Raw genomic sequence first — 17,320 nt, 5'->3', positions numbered from 1 at the left:
GTCATTGTTTGAAAGGGAAATCATAATGTTTTTTTAATTTATTTTTTACGCCTGATTGTTGAATATACGTCACTTGACACAATATTTATTTTCAAGGTGGTGTGAGCAAAGCCGGGCAACGCAGCTAGTATATATATATTTGTTTGTTTGACAGGAGACTTTATCAGTGTTCTAGATCATTTGATAGAGAGATCTTTTCATTTTAGGACTAATTTGAAAAACATTCATTAAAAACAGTGAAAATGATCATCTTTTTACAACTTTGGTAGTGAAAACGTACTCGTATATTAAAAATGTTTGTAGCAATCGAAATAAATAAATTTTTGCCTCTGGATGGAACTTTTTTGGAACTTCTAATTTATAAAGCAATCTAATTGCAACCTTTAAAGCAGATTTTAAATACAGTTCTAAGACTTGATTCATGCAATTTAGCTGAAAGGGAAAGAAAGCTCAACGACTTAAAATTTTTATCTGCTGTCAATTTCTATTTGTTAAGAAATAAAACATTTGTAGTTGATTTGATTTTAAGAAAAATAAAGGTTCTAAAAAGAGATTTCCAGTTTTCACTCATGATGCTTGACTCTGCTTTTGCGACAAGCAAATTTTAGTAGTCGTGCGGATCTTTCCTTTTCCATGTCATCTAGGAAAAAAATGTGTTTAAATTTTATAAATGTTCTGATCCATAATTTTTATCTTAATATGAAGTCGACAAATAGGGTCAAGGTTTTAAAATTTTTTAACTTGATATTAGCTATTGTTTTTTTATTAAGAAATATCTGACAACATAAGTAGTCACAAGGTTACAGATAAAAACCTTAATCTCTCCGGAAATTATTAAAAGCTTTCAGACAATTTTTATCTTCACACATGTTGCGTTTAGTAGAGTTTTCCAAGCTGCTTGCGGCTCAAGAATCAAAAGGAGAAGCATGCTTAGTCTCCATTTGACTCTGATAAAATAATATTTATTCACTTGTGATTTTCTTTTTCCTTTCATGTGTCGTGCCATTATTAGGTTTAAAAATTTACGTCTTTCTAAAGATACTTACATTTTTCAAAAAGTCGGATAACTTCTCAAATGCAGGCATGATGCAATTACTGATGGCATCGCTTGCGTTTACCTGAAGAACAGCTCTAAAAAAAATTAAATTAATTCATTAATAACACAAGAGCTGCATGCACACTTCATGCATACTAAAAAAAATCCAACACATCTAGCATCCATTTCTTGGTATTACCTTGAATTGTGACATCTTGAATTCAAAATGATATTTTTCGCTATCTCGAATTCCGATGAGATACTGGGATAACGGTATCAGTAACAGACAGTTGTAAGCTTTGATTCAAATAATAGGAGTTTCAGGCGGGTAAAACGGGTGTTGTTGTGGCCCATGAATACGGTGCAACCATCTAGTGTCATCAGTGTGAATTTTATGAGCCAGGTGGTATTTACAAGGCAGTGGTGGAAGGTTATGAACGGCTATCACGGGGTCTGCCGGTGTTTCATGTTCATTTGAATTTAATAAAGTTTTAGATCTAAAACTAAAGAACTTTCACACATTTTGAAGAGAAAAAGGGAATTTTGTCCATTACTCATCCTTTCCTCAATTTATCTGTTACTGGGTATCAGATTCTTCGGTGTCTGTTACTGGGGGGTCGGACCGTTTTTCGAAATTGAGCAAATAAAAACAGAATTAACTAATTCAGAGGATCCAAAAGCAGCCAAACGTTAGATGAGATGTAGTTGCCTGAGAGAAAAATAGTTTTAAAAGTCTAAATACATTAAAAGACTCAGAAAATTGCGTTAAACTGAGAGTGATGTCTTAAGCATGTCTCTTACTGGTGCCGTTACCCTACTCGTTGGGTTTCTTGTTTCTAAAAAAATGGCTCCAATCGCACTCATAGTTGCAAAAAATATAATTTGATTTCAAGACGTCAGAATTCAAATGAATGGCAGGGGCTGGATGCTTAATGTCGTGTGTTGGATGCTGGATGTATGCTGGATCCTGTTTTTGTCTAAGGAGGATTGTGCAAAGTCGAGTGGGTCGGGTATAAGAAAGGCCAGGACACATGGACGAGGACTAGTCACAGCTCAGGAGGAGCACCCGCGCGTGAAGGCCGGTCGCTCTCAAAAATGATAGGACATCAACTGTGGTCAAGTGAAAACTATAGAGCAATCGTGGTTGCTCAAAAAATAATTTTATGTTTAAATTCTCTCTTGTTTATTTTATCGTTTCCTTGGCAACGTATTTGAGACAGGCTACCTCTGAAAATCTTCGCGATTAGTTTATTCCTATTCCTATTCAGAGTCACAACTGACTACAACTGTATTTATGTCGAGGACTGCATACTAAGTGCCTTGCCTCCATTATTTTATATACCGATAGATGGCAGCACCATCACCGGATCGAACAGTTAATGAGAATTTAGAACTAGTCCAAGAGCTAATAGCTACCTGGTGCTAGCACCCCCAGAGGTATCATTTCACTTAGAGGACATTGAAACCACGAGCATATTTAACGTCGCTCAGTCCCCTTTAATGACGACGGTGGGTCTTCGACCATCGAGGTTCGAACTTAGGACCCTCCGACCCCGAATCCGACACTCTACCGCTCGGGCTACCACGGCCCCGCGATTAGTTTATAAAATTATTTTCTTTACTATTATGTGGATGCCAAAAGGATTAAGTTCACCTTTTAAAAAATCATAATTTCTGCTTTAATAGTGCCTTATCGATGCTTAGCATGTGAATTGATATTAAAGTTTTGGTTCAGTATATTTCTGATCATGTGACGGCAGAAAATGTAACACGAGGGCCTATTTACTCCTATGGATAACCTTATCTTCTTCATAACTATTCTTTGCTTTTTGTTCTATGGAGTTAGTCATTTTGTCAAGTGAGGCATCCATATACTGCTTAATTGTGTTTGCGTTTTGATTTTATCAAGCACATAGTGGAGTCGTTTCCAAAATTTTAAAAGTATTTTTTTCCGAAAGAGCATAATTAAAAACATAGGTTCTGACCATTTTTTAAATAATTTGTTTAAGTTCAATATTTTTAAAAAATAACTTAAATCGGCGCGCTTTCATTGTTTACGCTTCTGTCGTGTGACATCACAAATGATGAAATGCCATTCAGTGTTGTCATTCACAGAGCAAAATATTTAATTCGCATCTTTACTCACGAGTATTGGCAACGATAGGGTTCATAGCAAGCGTAGAGCGCAATATTTAATTCGCTTCTTGATTATCATAACGTGGAAACGTGGTAGAAAGATGCGCCAAATTGCATCATTTGTGACGTCATAAAGACCACGCTTTGTTTTCAAAATCGGACATTTTAAAAAATTAATTAAAAACAACTGTTGGGAAAATGAAAGTATTTTCTGGGCCCGTGTTATTATTTTTGCTCATTCTATCAACTTCAGTGACTAAATGTAGTACTTTTGACTGAAGGAAGCAACCCCATTCCATGTGTATACACATTTTTGAGACGAGGAGAAAACAAATCTATTTCAGTAAAATATCGTATCGAGTCGTGTGGAACTTAATGGTTACTACTTATTCCATTCTATAGGGCATTCATGAATCTTTGACTAAAATGTAGGAAGTGTTTGGAAAAAAGAATGTATGAATCGGTATCAGAGTGTCTCAGATTCGATGCCAGAGGCTGTAAAGACCCACCGAATACTTGCGGTCATATACTCACTACATTTTATGGGCTCAAATGTCATGTGTGTTGGTCATTGAGCAGTTACTCAGTTACTACAGGTACAGAAGGCCGGATTAGATTTCCTTTCCCTTCATCTCGTGTCTAAATTGTAGAAGTGGAGTCATCTTTTGATTGTCAAGCTAATTCTTTTGAATGTCAATTGACATCGAAAGAGTTTTTTTTTTTTTTTTTGGAGCAATCACGATTGCTTATTGCTTTCATTTGACTGTTTTGATGTCCTATGATTTCATTTTCCCACCAGCATCCTCTGCAGCACCACCGTCGACCGGCCGCCTCACGATGCTGCTTCTCTAGCGAAAAGCGTCTACAGGTTCCGTCAATATCCTACACTTACAGGCATACATACACGCATACACACACAAACACATACATACACCCACATACACAAACACATGCACACACGCATACATACAGACACCTACACACAACTACCTACACACTCATGCCTGCACGCAGACACAAACACACATGCCTACACACATACCCCTACACACAAACACACATATCCCCCACACACACATAAATAAACACGCCTATATACACACACACACACACACACTCGTGATTGCGAAAAACATAATTTGAATTCAAGATGTCAAAATTCAAATTAATTTTTCTTTTCAGGAGATAGACAAAGTGATCATTTATATGGTTTACGAAACCATACTAATAAATCGTTTAATTTTCAAAACAAACTGTTTTAAGGTGACGATGGATTCATTGGTGTGATTTTAACAGTTATTTTGGATGACTCCTGATAGTAATTTCTTTTTCTAGAAAATTATTAAAATAAACCATACTAATGAACCGCTTTATTTTCAAAAAAAAAAAAAAAAAACTAAAGCCTTTGATGGATTCATTAGAATGGTTTTAGCGGTTATTTTATTGAAATCTAATCATTATTTCTTTCTCCAGAGGATCAGTAAATAAACCATACTAATAAATCGTTTTATTTTCAAAACAAACTGTTTAAAGGTGATGATGGATTCATTGGTGTGATTTTAGCAGTTATTTTGGATGACTCCTAATAGTAATTTCTTTTTCTAGAAAATTATTAAAATAAACCATACTAATGAACCGCTTTATTTTCAAAAAAAAAAAAAAAACTAAAGCCTTTGGTGGATTTATTAGAATGTTTTTAGCAGTTATTTTATTGAAATCTAATCATTATTTCTTTCTCCAGAGAATCAGTAAATAAACCATATTAATGAATCGTTTTATTTTCAAAACAAACCGTTTAAAGGTGATGATGGATTCATTGGTGTGATTTTAGCAGTTATTTTGGATGACTCCTGATAGTAATTTCTTTTTCTAGAAAATTATTAAAATAAACCATACTAATGAACCGCTTTATTTTCAAAAAAAAAAAAAACTAAAGCCTTTGATGGATTCATTAGAATGGTTTTAGCGGTTATTTTATTGAAATCTAATCATTATTTCTTTCTCCAGAGAATCAGTAAATAAACCATACTAATAAATCGTTTTATTTTCAAAACAAACTGTTTAAAGGTGACGATGGATTCATTGGTGTGATTTTAGCAGTTATTTTGGATGACTCCTAATAGTAATTTCTTTTTCTAGAAAATTATTAAAATAAACCATACTAATGAACCGCTTTATTTTCAAAAAAAAAAAAAAAAACTAAAGCCTTTGATGGATTCATTAGAATGGTTTTAGCGGTTATTTTATTGAAATCTAATCATTATTTCTTTCTCCAGAGGATCAGTAAATAAACCATACTAATAAATCGTTTTATTTTCAAAACAAACTGTTTAAAGGTGATGATGGATTCATTGGTGTGATTTTAGCAGTTATTTTGGATGACTCCTAATAGTAATTTCTTTTTCTAGAAAATTATTAAAATAAACCATACTAATGAACCGCTTTATTTTCAAAAAAAAAAAAAAAAAAAACTAAAGCCTTTGGTGGATTTATTAGAATGTTTTTAGCAGTTATTTTATTGAAATCTAATCATTATTTCTTTCTCCAGAGAATCAGTAAATAAACCATATTAATGAATCGTTTTATTTTCAAAACAAACCGTTTAAAGGTGATGATGGATTCATTGGTGTGATTTTAGCAGTTATTTTGGATGACTCCTGATAGTAATTTCTTTTTCTAGAAAATTATTAAAATAAACCATACTAATGAACCGCTTTATTTTCAAAAAAAAAAAAAAACTAAAGCCTTTGATGGATTCATTAGAATGGTTTTAGCGGTTATTTTATTGAAATCTAATCATTATTTCTTTCTCCAGAGAATCAGTAAATAAACCATACTAATAAATCGTTTTATTTTCAAAACAAACTGTTTAAAGGTGATGATGGATTCATTGGTGTGATTTTAGCAGTTATTTTGGATGACTCCTAATAGTAATTTCTTTTTCTAGAAAATTATTAAAATAAACCATACTAATGAACCGCTTTATTTTCAAAAAAAAAAAAAAAAACTAAAGCCTTTGATGGATTCATTAGAATGTTTTTAGCAGTTATTTTATTGAAATCTAATCATTATTTCTTTCTCCAGAGAATCAGTAAATAAACCATATTAATGAATCGTTTTATTTTCAAAACAAACCGTTTAAAGGTGATGATGGATTCATTGGTGTGATTTTAGCAGTTATTTTGGATGACTCCTGATAGTAATTTCTTTTTCTAGAAAATTATTAAAATAAACCATACTAATGAACCGCTTTATTTTCAAAAAAAAAAAAAAACTAAAGCCTTTGATGGATTCATTAGAATGGTTTTAGCGGTTATTTTATTGAAATCTAATCATTATTTCTTTCTCCAGAGAATCAGTAAATAAACCATACTAATAAATCGTTTTATTTTCAAAACAAACTGTTTAAAGGTGATGATGGATTCATTGGTGTGATTTTAGCAGTTATTTTGGATGACTCCTAATAGTAATTTCTTTTTCTAGAAAATTATTAAAATAAACCATACTAATGAACCGCTTTATTTTCAAAAAAAAAAAAAAAAACTAAAGCCTTTGATGGATTCATTAGAATGTTTTTAGCAGTTATTTTATTGAAATCTAATCATTATTTCTTTCTCCAGAGAATCAGTAAATAAACCATATTAATGAATCGTTTTATTTTCAAAACAAACCGTTTAAAGGTGATGATGGATTCATTGGTGTGATTTTAGCAGTTATTTTGGATGACTCCTGATAGTAATTTCTTTTTCTAGAAAATTATTAAAATAAACCATACTAATGAACCGCTTTATTTTCAAAAAAAAAAAAAACTAAAGCCTTTGATGGATTCATTAGAATGGTTTTAGCGGTTATTTTATTGAAATCTAATCATTATTTCTTTCTCCAGAGAATCAGTAAATAAACCATACTAATAAATCGTTTTATTTTCAAAACAAACTGTTTAAAGGTGACGATGGATTCATTGGTGTGATTTTAGCAGTTATTTTGGATGACTCCTAATAGTAATTTCTTTTTCTAGAAAATTATTAAAATAAACCATACTAATGAACCGCTTTATTTTCAAAAAAAAAAAAAAACTAAAGCCTTTGATGGATTCATTAGAATGGTTTTAGCGGTTATTTTATTGAAATCTAATCATTATTTCTTTCTCCAGAGGATCAGTAAATAAACCATACTAATAAATCGTTTTATTTTCAAAACAAACTGTTTAAAGGTGATGATGGATTCATTGGTGTGATTTTAGCAGTTATTTTGGATGACTCCTAATAGTAATTTCTTTTTCTAGAAAATTATTAAAATAAACCATACTAATGAACCGCTTTATTTTCAAAAAAAAAAAAAAACTAAAGCCTTTGGTGGATTTATTAGAATGTTTTTAGCAGTTATTTTATTGAAATCTAATCATTATTTCTTTCTCCAGAGAATCAGTAAATAAACCATATTAATGAATCGTTTTATTTTCAAAACAAACCGTTTAAAGGTGATGATGGATTCATTGGTGTGATTTTAGCAGTTATTTTGGATGACTCCTGATAGTAATTTCTTTTTCTAGAAAATTATTAAAATAAACCATACTAATGAACCGCTTTATTTTCAAAAAAAAAAAAAACTAAAGCCTTTGATGGATTCATTAGAATGGTTTTAGCGGTTATTTTATTGAAATCTAATCATTATTTCTTTCTCCAGAGAATCAGTAAATAAACCATACTAATAAATCGTTTTATTTTCAAAACAAACTGTTTAAAGGTGATGATGGATTCATTGGTGTGATTTTAGCAGTTATTTTGGATGACTCCTAATAGTAATTTCTTTTTCTAGAAAATTATTAAAATAAACCATACTAATGAACCGCTTTATTTTCAAAAAAAAAAAAAAACTAAAGCCTTTGATGGATTCATTAGAATGTTTTTAGCAGTTATTTTATTGAAATCTAATCATTATTTCTTTCTCCAGAGAATCAGTAAATAAACCATATTAATGAATCGTTTTATTTTCAAAACAAACCGTTTAAAGGTGATGATGGATTCATTGGTGTGATTTTAGCAGTTATTTTGGATGACTCCTGATAGTAATTTCTTTTTCTAGAAAATTATTAAAATAAACCATACTAATGAACCGCTTTATTTTCAAAAAAAAAAAACTAAAGCCTTTGATGGATTCATTAGAATGTTTTTAGCAGTTATTTTATTGAAATCTAATCATTATTTCTTTCTCCAAAGAATCAGTAAATAAACCATATTAATGAATCGTTTTATTTTCAAAACAAACCGTTTAAAGGTGATGATGGATTCATTGGTGTGATTTTAGCAGTTATTTTGGATGACTCCTGATAGTAATTTCTTTTTCTAGAAAATTATTAAAATAAACCATACTAATGAACCGCTTTATTTTCAAAAAAAAAAAAACTAAAGCCTTTGATGGATTCATTAGAATGTTTTTAGCAGTTATTTTATTGAAATCTAATCATTATTTCTTTCTCCAAAGAATCAGTAAATAAACCATATTAATGAATCGTTTTATTTTCAAAACAAACCGTTTAAAGGTGATGATGGATTCATTGGTGTGATTTTAGCAGTTATTTTGGATGACTCCTGATAGTAATTTCTTTTTCTAGAAAATTATTAAAATAAACCATACTAATGAACCGCTTTATTTTCAAAAAAAAAAAAAAAAACTAAAGCCTTTGATGGATTCATTAGAATGTTTTTAGCAGTTATTTTATTGAAATCTAATCATTATTTCTTTCTCCAGAGAATCAGTAAATAAACCATACTAATAAATCGTTTTATTTTCAAAACAAACTGTTTAAAGGTGATGATGGATTCATTGGTGTGATTTTAGCAGTTATTTTGGATGACTCCTAATAGTAATTTCTTTTTCTAGAAAATTATTAAAATAAACCATACTAATGAACCGCTTTATTTTCAAAAAAAAAAAAACTAAAGCCTTTGATGGATTCATTAGAATGTTTTTAGCAGTTATTTTATTGAAATCTAATCATTATTTCTTTCTCCAGAGAATCAGTAAATAAACCATACTAATAAATCGTTTTATTTTCAAAACAAACTGTTTAAAGGTGATGATGGATTCATTGGTGTGATTTTAGCAGTTATTTTGGATGACTCCTAATAGTAATTTCTTTTTCTAGAAAATTATTAAAATAAACCATACTAATGAACCGCTTTATTTTCAAAAAAAAAAAAAAACTAAAGCCTTTGATGGATTCATTAGAATGTTTTTAGCAGTTATTTTATTGAAATCTAATCATTATTTCTTTCTCCAGAGAATCAGTAAATAAACCATATTAATGAATCGTTTTATTTTCAAAACAAACCGTTTAAAGGTGATGATGGATTCATTGGTGTGATTTTAGCAGTTATTTTGGATGACTCCTGATAGTAATTTCTTTTTCTAGAAAATTATTAAAATAAACCATACTAATGAACCGCTTTATTTTCAAAAAAAAAAAAAACTAAAGCCTTTGATGGATTCATTAGAATGGTTTTAGCGGTTATTTTATTGAAATCTAATCATTATTTCTTTCTCCAGAGAATCAGTAAATAAACCATACTAATAAATCGTTTTATTTTCAAAACAAACTGTTTAAAGGTGATGATGGATTCATTGGTGTGATTTTAGCAGTTATTTTGGATGACTCCTAATAGTAATTTCTTTTTCTAGAAAATTATTAAAATAAACCATACTAATGAACCGCTTTATTTTCAAAAAAAAAAAAAAAAAACTAAAGCCTTTGATGGATTCATTAGAATGTTTTTAGCAGTTATTTTATTGAAATCTAATCATTATTTCTTTCTCCAGAGAATCAGTAAATAAACCATATTAATGAATCGTTTTATTTTCAAAACAAACCGTTTAAAGGTGATGATGGATTCATTGGTGTGATTTTAGCAGTTATTTTGGATGACTCCTGATAGTAATTTCTTTTTCTAGAAAATTATTAAAATAAACCATACTAATGAACCGCTTTATTTTCAAAAAAAAAAAAAAACTAAAGCCTTTGATGGATTCATTAGAATGTTTTTAGCAGTTATTTTATTGAAATCTAATCATTATTTCTTTCTCCAGAGAATCAGTAAATAAACCATACTAATAAATCGTTTTATTTTCAAAACAAACTGTTTAAAGGTGATGATGGATTCATTGGTGTGATTTTAGCAGTTATTTTGGATGACTCCTAATAGTAATTTCTTTTTCTAGAAAATTATTAAAATAAACCATACTAATGAACCGCTTTATTTTCAAAAAAAAAAAAAACTAAAGCCTTTGATGGATTCATTAGAATGTTTTTAGCAGTTATTTTATTGAAATCTAATCATTATTTCTTTCTCCAGAGAATCAGTAAATAAACCATATTAATGAATCGTTTTATTTTCAAAACAAACCGTTTAAAGGTGATGATGGATTCATTGGTGTGATTTTAGCAGTTATTTTGGATGACTCCTGATAGTAATTTCTTTTTCTAGAAAATTATTAAAATAAACCATACTAATGAACCGCTTTATTTTCAAAAAAAAAAAAAAAACTAAAGCCTTTGATGGATTCATTAGAATGTTTTTAGCAGTTATTTTATTGAAATCTAATCATTATTTCTTTCTCCAGAGAATCAGTAAATAAACCATACTAATAAATCGTTTTATTTTCAAAACAAACTGTTTAAAGGTGATGATGGATTCATTGGTGTGATTTTAGCAGTTATTTTGGATGACTCCTAATAGTAATTTCTTTTTCTAGAAAATTATTAAAATAAACCATACTAATGAACCGCTTTATTTTCAAAAAAAAAAAAAACTAAAGCCTTTGATGGATTCATTAGAATGTTTTTAGCAGTTATTTTATTGAAATCTAATCATTATTTCTTTCTCCAGAGAATCAGTAAATAAACCATACTAATAAATCGTTTTATTTTCAAAACAAACTGTTTAAAGGTGATGATGGATTCATTGGTGTGATTTTAGCAGTTATTTTGGATGACTCCTAATAGTAATTTCTTTTTCTAGAAAATTATTAAAATAAACCATACTAATGAACCGCTTTATTTTCAAAAAAAAAAAAAAAAACTAAAGCCTTTGATGGATTCATTAGAATGTTTTTAGCAGTTATTTTATTGAAATCTAATCATTATTTCTTTCTCCAGAGAATCAGTAAATAAACCATATTAATGAATCGTTTTATTTTCAAAACAAACCGTTTAAAGGTGATGATGGATTCATTGGTGTGATTTTAGCAGTTATTTTGGATGACTCCTGATAGTAATTTCTTTTTCTAGAAAATTATTAAAATAAACCATACTAATGAACCGCTTTATTTTCAAAAAAAAAAAAAAACTAAAGCCTTTGATGGATTCATTAGAATGGTTTTAGCGGTTATTTTATTGAAATCTAATCATTATTTCTTTCTCCAGAGAATCAGTAAATAAACCATACTAATAAATCGTTTTATTTTCAAAACAAACTGTTTAAAGGTGATGATGGATTCATTGGTGTGATTTTAGCAGTTATTTTGGATGACTCCTAATAGTAATTTCTTTTTCTAGAAAATTATTAAAATAAACCATACTAATGAACCGCTTTATTTTCAAAAAAAAAAAAAAAAAAAAACTAAAGCCTTTGATGGATTCATTAGAATGTTTTTAGCAGTTATTTTATTGAAATCTAATCATTATTTCTTTCTCCAGAGAATCAGTAAATAAACCATATTAATGAATCGTTTTATTTTCAAAACAAACCGTTTAAAGGTGATGATGGATTCATTGGTGTGATTTTAGCATTTATTTTGGATGACTCCTGATAGTAATTTCTTTTTCTAGAAAATTATTAAAATAAACCATACTAATGAACCGCTTTATTTTCAAAAAAAAAAAAAAAAACTAAAGCCTTTGATGGATTCATTAGAATGTTTTTAGCAGTTATTTTATTGAAATCTAATCATTATTTCTTTCTCCAGAGAATCAGTAAATAAACCATACTAATAAATCGTTTTATTTTCAAAACAAACTGTTTAAAGGTGATGATGGATTCATTGGTGTGATTTTAGCAGTTATTTTGGATGACTCCTAATAGTAATTTCTTTTTCTAGAAAATTATTAAAATAAACCATACTAATGAACCGCTTTATTTTCAAAAAAAAAAAAAAAAAACTAAAGCCTTTGATGGATTCATTAGAATGTTTTTAGCAGTTATTTTATTGAAATCTAATCATTATTTCTTTCTCCAGAGAATCAGTAAATAAACCATACTAATAAATCGTTTTATTTTCAAAACAAACTGTTTAAAGGTGATGATGGATTCATTGGTGTGATTTTAGCAGTTATTTTGGATGACTCCTAATAGTAATTTCTTTTTCTAGAAAATTATTAAAATAAACCATACTAATGAACCGCTTTATTTTCAAAAAAAAAAAAACTAAAGCCTTTGATGGATTCATTAGAATGTTTTTAGCAGTTATTTTATTGAAATCTAATCATTATTTCTTTCTCCAGAGAATCAGTAAATAAACCATATTAATGAATCGTTTTATTTTCAAAACAAACCGTTTAAAGGTGATGATGGATTCATTGGTGTGATTTAAGCAGTTATTTTGGATGACTCCTGATAGTAATTTCTTTTTCTAGAAAATTATTAAAATAAACCATACTAATGAACCGCTTTATTTTCAAAAAAAAAAAAAAAAACTAAAGCCTTTGATGGATTCATTAGAATGTTTTTAGCAGTTATTTTATTGAAATCTAATCATTATTTCTTTCTCCAGAGAATCAGTAAATAAACCATACTAATAAATCGTTTTATTTTCAAAACAAACTGTTTAAAGGTGATGATGGATTCATTGGTGTGATTTTAGCAGTTATTTTGGATGACTCCTAATAGTAATTTCTTTTTCTAGAAAATTATTAAAATAAACCATACTAATGAACCGCTTTATTTTCAAAAAAAAAAAAACTAAAGCCTTTGATGGATTCATTAGAATGTTTTTAGCAGTTATTTTATTGAAATCTAATCATTATTTCTTTCTCCAGAGAATCAGTAAATAAACCATATTAATGAATCGTTTTATTTTCAAAACAAACCGTTTAAAGGTGATGATGGATTCATTGGTGTGATTTTAGCAGTTATTTTGGATGACTCCTGATAGTAATTTCTTTTTCTAGAAAATTATTAAAATAAACCATACTAATGAACCGCTTTATTTTCAAAAAAAAAAAAAACTAAAGCCTTTGATGGATTCATTAGAATGTTTTTAGCAGTTATTTTATTGAAATCTAATCATTATTTCTTTCTCCAGAGAATCAGTAAATAAACCATACTAATAAATCGTTTTATTTTCAAAACAAACTGTTTAAAGGTGATGATGGATTCATTGGTGTGATTTTAGCAGTTATTTTGGATGACTCCTAATAGTAATTTCTTTTTTTAGAAAATTATTAAAATAAACCATACTAATGAACCGCTTTATTTTCAAAAAAAAAAAAAAACTAAAGCCTTTGATGGATTCATTAGAATGTTTTTAGCAGTTATTTTATTGAAATCTAATCATTATTTCTTTCTCCAGAGAATCAGTAAATAAACCATACTAATAAATCGTTTTATTTTCAAAACAAACTGTTTAAAGGTGATGATGGATTCATTGGTGTGATTTTAGCAGTTATTTTGGATGACTCCTAATAGTAATTTCTTTTTCTAGAAAATTATAAAATAAACCATACTAATGAACCGCTTTATTTTCAAAAAAAAAAAAAAAAACTAAAGCCTTTGATGGATTCATTAGAATGTTTTTAGCAGTTATTTTATTGAAATCTAATTATTATTTCTTTCTCCAGAGAATCAGTAAATAAACCATACTAATAAATCGTTTTATTTTCAAAACAAACTGTTTAAAGGTGATGATGGATTCATTGGTGTGATTTTAGCAGTTATTTTGGATGACTCCTAATAGTAATTTCTTTTTCTAGAAAATTATTAAAATAAACCATACTAATGAACCGCTTTATTTTCAAAAAAAAAAAAACTAAAGCCTTTGGTGGATTTATTAGAATGTTTTTAGCAGTTATTTTATTGAAATCTAATCATTATTTCTTTCTCCAGAGAATCAGTAAATAAACCATATTAATGAATCGTTTTATTTTCAAAACAAACCGTTTAAAGGTGATGATGGATTCATTGGTGTGATTTTAGCAGTTATTTTGGATGACTCCTGATAGTAATTTCTTTTTCTAGAAAATTATTAAAATAAACCATACTAATGAACCGCTTTATTTTCAAAAAAAAAAAAAAACTAAAGCCTTTGATGGATTCATTAGAATGGTTTTAGCGGTTATTTTATTGAAATCTAATCATTATTTCTTTCTCCAGAGAATCAGTAAATAAACCATACTAATAAATCGTTTTATTTTCAAAACAAACTGTTTAAAGGTGATGATGGATTCATTGGTGTGATTTTAGCAGTTATTTTGGATGACTCCTAATAGTAATTTCTTTTTCTAGAAAATTATTCCAGAGAAATAAACCATACTAATGAACCGCTTTATTTTCAAAAAAAAAAAAAAACTAAAGCCTTTGATGGATTCATTAGAATGTTTTTAGCAGTTATTTTATTGAAATCTAATCATTATTTCTTTCTCCAGAGTTATTTTATTGAATACGTAAATAAACCATATTAATGAATCGTTTTATTTTCAAAACAAACCGTTTAAAGGTGATGATGGATTCATTGGTGTGATTTTAGCAGTTATTTTGGATGACTCCTGATAGTAATTTCTTTTTCTAGAAAATTATTAAAATAAACCATACTAATGAACCGCTTTATTTTCAAAAAAAAAAAAAAAAACTAAAGCCTTTGATGGATTCATTAGAATGTTTTTAGCAGTTATTTTATTGAAATCTAATCATTATTTCTTTCTCCAGAGAATCAGTAAATAAACCATACTAATAAATCGTTTTATTTTCAAAACAAACTGTTTAAAGGTGATGATGGATTCATTGGTGTGATTTTAGCAGTTATTTTGGATGACTCCTAATAGTAATTTCTTTTTCTAGAAAATTATTAAAATAAACCATACTAATGAACCGCTTTATTTTCAAAAAAAAAAAACTAAAGCCTTTGATGGATTCATTAGAATGTTTTTAGCAGTTATTTTATTGAAATCTAATCATTATTTCTTTCTCCAGAGAATCAGTAAATAAACCATATTAATGAATCGTTTTATTTTCAAAACAAACCGTTTAAAGGTGATGATGGATTCAATGGTGTGATTTTAAGCAGTTATTTTGGATGACTCCTGATAGTAATTTCTTTTTCTAGAAAATTATTAAAATAAACCATACTAATGAACCGCTTTATTTTCAAAAAAAAAAAAACTAAAGCCTTTGATGGATTCATTAGAATGTTTTTAGCAGTTATTTTATTGAAATCTAATCATTATTTCTTTCTCCAGAGAATCAGTAAATAAACCATACTAATAAATCGTTTTATTTTCAAAACAAACTGTTTAAAGGTGATGATGGATTCATTGGTGTGATTTTAGCAGTTATTTTGGATGACTCCTAATAGTAATTTCTTTTTCTAGAAAATTATTAAAATAAACCACACTAATGAACCGCTTTATTTTCAAAAAAAAAAACTAAAGCCTTTGATGGATTCATTAGAATGTTTTTAGCAGTTATTTTATTGAAATCTAATCATTATTTCTTTCTCCAGAGAATCAGTAAATAAACCATACTAATAAATCGTTTTATTTTCAAAACAAACTGTTTAAAGGTGATGATGGATTCATTGGTGTGATTTTAGCAGTTATTTTGGATGACTCCTAATAGTAATTTCTTTTTCTAGAAAATTATTAAAATAAACCATACTAATGAACCGCTTTATTTTCAAAAAAAAAAAAAAAAACTAAAGCCTTTGATGGATTCATTAGAATGTTTTTAGCAGTTATTTTATTGAAATCTAATCATTATTTCTTTCTCCAAAGAATCAGTAAATAAACCATATTAATGAATCGTTTTTATTTTCAAAACAAACCGTTTAAAGGTGATGATGGATTCATTGGTGTTATTTTAGCAGTTATTTTGGATGACTCCTAATAGTAATTTCTTTTTCTAGAAAATTATTAAAATAAACCGTACTAATGAACCGCTTTATTTTCCAAAAAAAAAAAAAAACTAAAGCCTTTGATGGATTCATTAGAATGGTTTTAGCAGTTATTTTATTGAAATCCTAATCATTATTTTCTTTCTCCAGAGAATCAGTAAAATAAACCATACTAATGAATCGTTTTTATTTTCAAAACAAACCGTTTAAAGGTGATGATGGATTCATTGGTGTGATTTTAGCAGTTATTTTGGATGACTCCTGATAGTAATTTCTTTTTCTAGAAAATTATTAAAATAAACCATACTAATGAACCGCTTTATTTTCAAAAAAAAAAAAAAAAAAAAACTAAAGCCTTTGATGGATTCATTAGAATGGTTTTAGCGGTTATTTTATTGAAATCTAATCATTATTTCTTTCTCCAGAGAATCAGTAAATAAACCATACTAATAAATCGTTTTATTTTCAAAACAAACTGTTTAAAGGTGATGATGGATTCATTGGTGTGATTTAGCAGTTATTTTGGATGACTCCTAATAGTAATTTCTTTTTCTAGAAAATTATTAAAATAAACCATACTAATGAACCGCTTTATTTTCAAAAAAAAAAAAAACTAAAGCCTTTGATGGATTCATTAGAATGTTTTTAGCAGTTATTTTATTGAAATCTAATCATTATTTCTTTCTCCAGAGAATCAGTAAATAAACCATATTAATGAATCGTTTTATTTTCAAAACAAACCGTTTAAAGGTGATGATGGATTCATTGGTGTGATTTTAGCAGTTATTTTGGATGACTCCTGATAGTAATTTCTTTTTCTAGAAAATTATTAAAATAAACCATACTAATGAACCGCTTTATTTTCAAAAAAAAAAAAACTAAAGCCTTTGATGGATTCATTAGAATGTTTTTAGCAGTTATTTTATTGAAATCTAATCATTATTTCTTTCTCCAAAGAATCAGTAAATAAATCATATTAATGAATCGTTTTATTTTCAAAAACAAACCGTTTAAAGGTGATGATGGATTCATAGGTGTGATTTTAGC

General features: G+C 28.1%; 1 protein-coding gene across 1 annotated transcript in view; it reads right to left on the bottom strand.

Moving 5' to 3' along the window:
- The window catches only part of LOC129222580 (uncharacterized), a 79,452-nt gene that overhangs the window by 34,342 nt on the left and 27,790 nt on the right, over positions 1-17,320 (bottom strand). The window contains exon 7 of the mRNA XM_054857096.1: positions 1,047-1,131. Coding sequence (XP_054713071.1) covers positions 1,047-1,131 — 85 coding nt within the window. The remainder of the gene's footprint in view (positions 1-1,046; positions 1,132-17,320) is intronic.

This window comes from Uloborus diversus, chromosome 5, assembly GCF_026930045.1.
Source record: "Uloborus diversus isolate 005 chromosome 5, Udiv.v.3.1, whole genome shotgun sequence".
Classification (NCBI taxonomy): domain Eukaryota; kingdom Metazoa; phylum Arthropoda; class Arachnida; order Araneae; family Uloboridae; genus Uloborus; species Uloborus diversus.
The sequence above is the reverse complement of the archived record's forward strand: the minus strand, read 5'-3'. Positions and strand labels throughout refer to the sequence as shown.